This window comes from Gekko japonicus, unplaced genomic scaffold, assembly GCF_001447785.1.
Source record: "Gekko japonicus isolate JY-2015 unplaced genomic scaffold, Gekko_japonicus_V1.1 scaffold4828, whole genome shotgun sequence".
NCBI classification, from domain to species: Eukaryota; Metazoa; Chordata; class Lepidosauria; order Squamata; family Gekkonidae; genus Gekko; species Gekko japonicus.
The window spans coordinates 70,081-72,651 of NW_015173837.1; the positions used below are offsets into that span (position 1 = coordinate 70,081).

At 48.2% G+C, this 2,571-nt stretch overlaps 1 protein-coding gene across 1 annotated transcript; it reads left to right on the plus strand.

Annotated features, from left to right (window-relative positions):
- Positions 1 to 1,578: 1,578 nt before the first annotated feature.
- Positions 1,579 to 2,563, plus strand: LOC107120838 (cholinesterase-like; the record flags this gene model as incomplete). Its single annotated transcript, XM_015423608.1, has 1 exon — positions 1,579 to 2,563. A coding segment is annotated over exon 1 (972 nt), but the record flags the coding sequence as incomplete, so codon positions are not given.
- Positions 2,564 to 2,571: the final 8 nt, after the last annotated feature.

The following is a 2,571-nucleotide window of genomic DNA, read 5'->3' on the forward strand; positions in this document are numbered from 1 at the left end:
TGTATGCCACTTTGAGACTCCTTCGGGTAGTGAAAAGCGGGGTATAAAATCTACTCTTCTTCTCGTACCTCCTGCAGCAATCATTTTGTAGTTGGCTCCACCCCTGTGGCAGCCATTTTGTGCTTGTGCCCACCACCACCCTGTGTCAGAATTTCAAAAATTCCCGCAGGTTTGAAAAAATTGGGAACCCCTGGACTAGGATTACAGAATTGGGAAACAATGTGAACAATATGCTACCTAAGGCAAACTATAGTACGAACAATATAGAAAATGGGTTACAAGGTGTAAAACAATGCAGTAAAAGCATGTGATACCTACAATAATCATTTTCGTGCCAACAACAATCCTATTCCATTATAAAGGTGCCATTCAGGACTGTTCATTCTATTATAGCTTTAGAAGTGTGGGAGCCTTCCTGACCTCCTTTGGCAGGCTGTTCCTCAACGCAGAGGCCACCACTGGGAATGCATGTGAACAGGCAGCTGCTGACCTCCTCTGGGAATGCTGGGTCCATTTTAACTCCTCGGCTCATCACTGAGTCAGCTAGTATCATCTGGACTCCATCACTGGTGGGGAGCACAATGTCCCCCAGGACTTCAGCTATCCCAACCAGCATTACCTCTGTCTTCTCAGGATTCAGTTTCAGCTTGTTCACTCTGAACCCAGTTAACCGTAGCTGTAAGGCACTGCTTCAGGATATCTCCAGCATCTAGACAACTGAATATACAGCTGGGTGTCGTCAACATACTGATGACTGCTGACTCCAGATCCAGGAATGATTTCTCCTAAGGGCTTTACATAGATATTGAACAGGTAGAAAGATAAGATGGATCTCTAAGGAACCCATGACACAGGTCTCACTCGGATGACAGTTGGTCTCCAGCGGCTACCTCCTGAGAGCTGCCCACAAGGTGCAATATAAACCATTCCAAGGCAGAACCCTTAACAAGATGGCATGGTCCACAGTGTCAAACACTGCTAACAGAACCAGTAAGATGAACAGAGAGGCATGGCCCGGGTCCACATTCAAGTGGAGATCATTGTCCCAATAATCCAGCGTGAAACAAGACTGAAAGGGGTCTAGAGCATACTGTTGTTGTTTTGTTGTTATTGTTATTGTTAATAACAATAATAATAATAATATGAACATGAATCATCATGCAAAACCCAGAATTGTTCTGCTACTGGTCTTTCTATGAATTACACTGCAATCCTCAGCAGAGTTACACCCTTAGAAGTCAATGAGCTTAGAACGCTCTTAACTGTGCTTAGAATTGCACTATTAAGAACATAATACTCGTGCTGGAGCAGACCAAAGGTGCATTGATTCTGGAAGGCCTACGTGCAAGGATAACCAGCCAAAGCTTTCCCCAGTTGTTGTACCCCAGCACTGGTATTCAAAGGCCTCTGAACATGGAATTCCATTCATCCATCATCCATTCATAAAGATGCTTTCTGAGCAGGAAAAATAAAAAAAAACCCAGTCAGAAACATGGGAGCAGCATTCTGGTAAAAAGGTAAGCATCCCCTCTTGTACTTCACATAACTTCCTCTGGGACTTTTTCCTTCCTTCCAGCTTCCAGCTGCTGAAATGTCCAGTCTCCGTCTTCCATTCTTGTGGCTCTTTCTCCTTTTCCCGCTGGCCTCCAACTCTGCCTCTGAAGGAGATGACACCATCGTGGTCACCAGCAGTGGCCCGATCAAAGGCAGGCGTCTCCAGGTTGGCTCTGGCTCCGTGACTGCTTATCTGGGTATCCCCTACGCAGAACCGCCTGTGGGGAAATTGCGCTTCCAGAAGCCCCTTCCTCATCAGCCCTGGAGTCAAGTCTTGGAGGCTACCAGCTTTGGCAACTCCTGCTCCCAGTTCCTTTTTCCTGACTCCCCCCAATCTTCAATGTGGACTGTCTGGCCACCACTGTCAGAGAACTGTCTCTTTCTGAATATCTGGGCGCCCCATCCAAGGCCTCCTACCCCAGTGCCTGTCCTTGTCTGGATACACGGTGGGGGATATATCACTGGCACGTCTTCTCTGGAGATGTATAATGGGGCATCCTTAGCTGCTGAGGAGGATCTCGTAGTGGTCTCCTTGAATTACCGCTTGGGGGCTCTGGGCTTCCTTTCACTACCACCAAGTGCCCCAGGTAACGCTGGCCTCTGGGACCAACAGCTGGCCCTGAAATGGGTGAAGGAGAATGCAGCTTCCTTTGGAGGAGATCCCACACGGGTGACCATTTTCGGACATAGTGCTGGAGGAGCCTTGGTGGGTTTCCATCTCCTCTCCCCAGAAAGCCAGCCCCTCTTTGCCCGGGCTGTGATGCAAAGTGGAACTATGAATGCTGTCTGGGCTTGGACAAGTCCTGAGGAGGCCAAACAGAAAGCCCTTGATCTGGCCCAAAAGCTGGGCTGTATTCAAGATGATGGCGCTGATGTGGTGACATGCCTGCAGGGAAAGGATGTAGGGGGTTTCACTCAGTATGAGTTATCCGCATTGAATAACACAATGCTTCTGTACTTTCCCTTCACGCCCACCACTGATGGAGAATTCCTTCCCAAGGACCTGCAGACACTTCT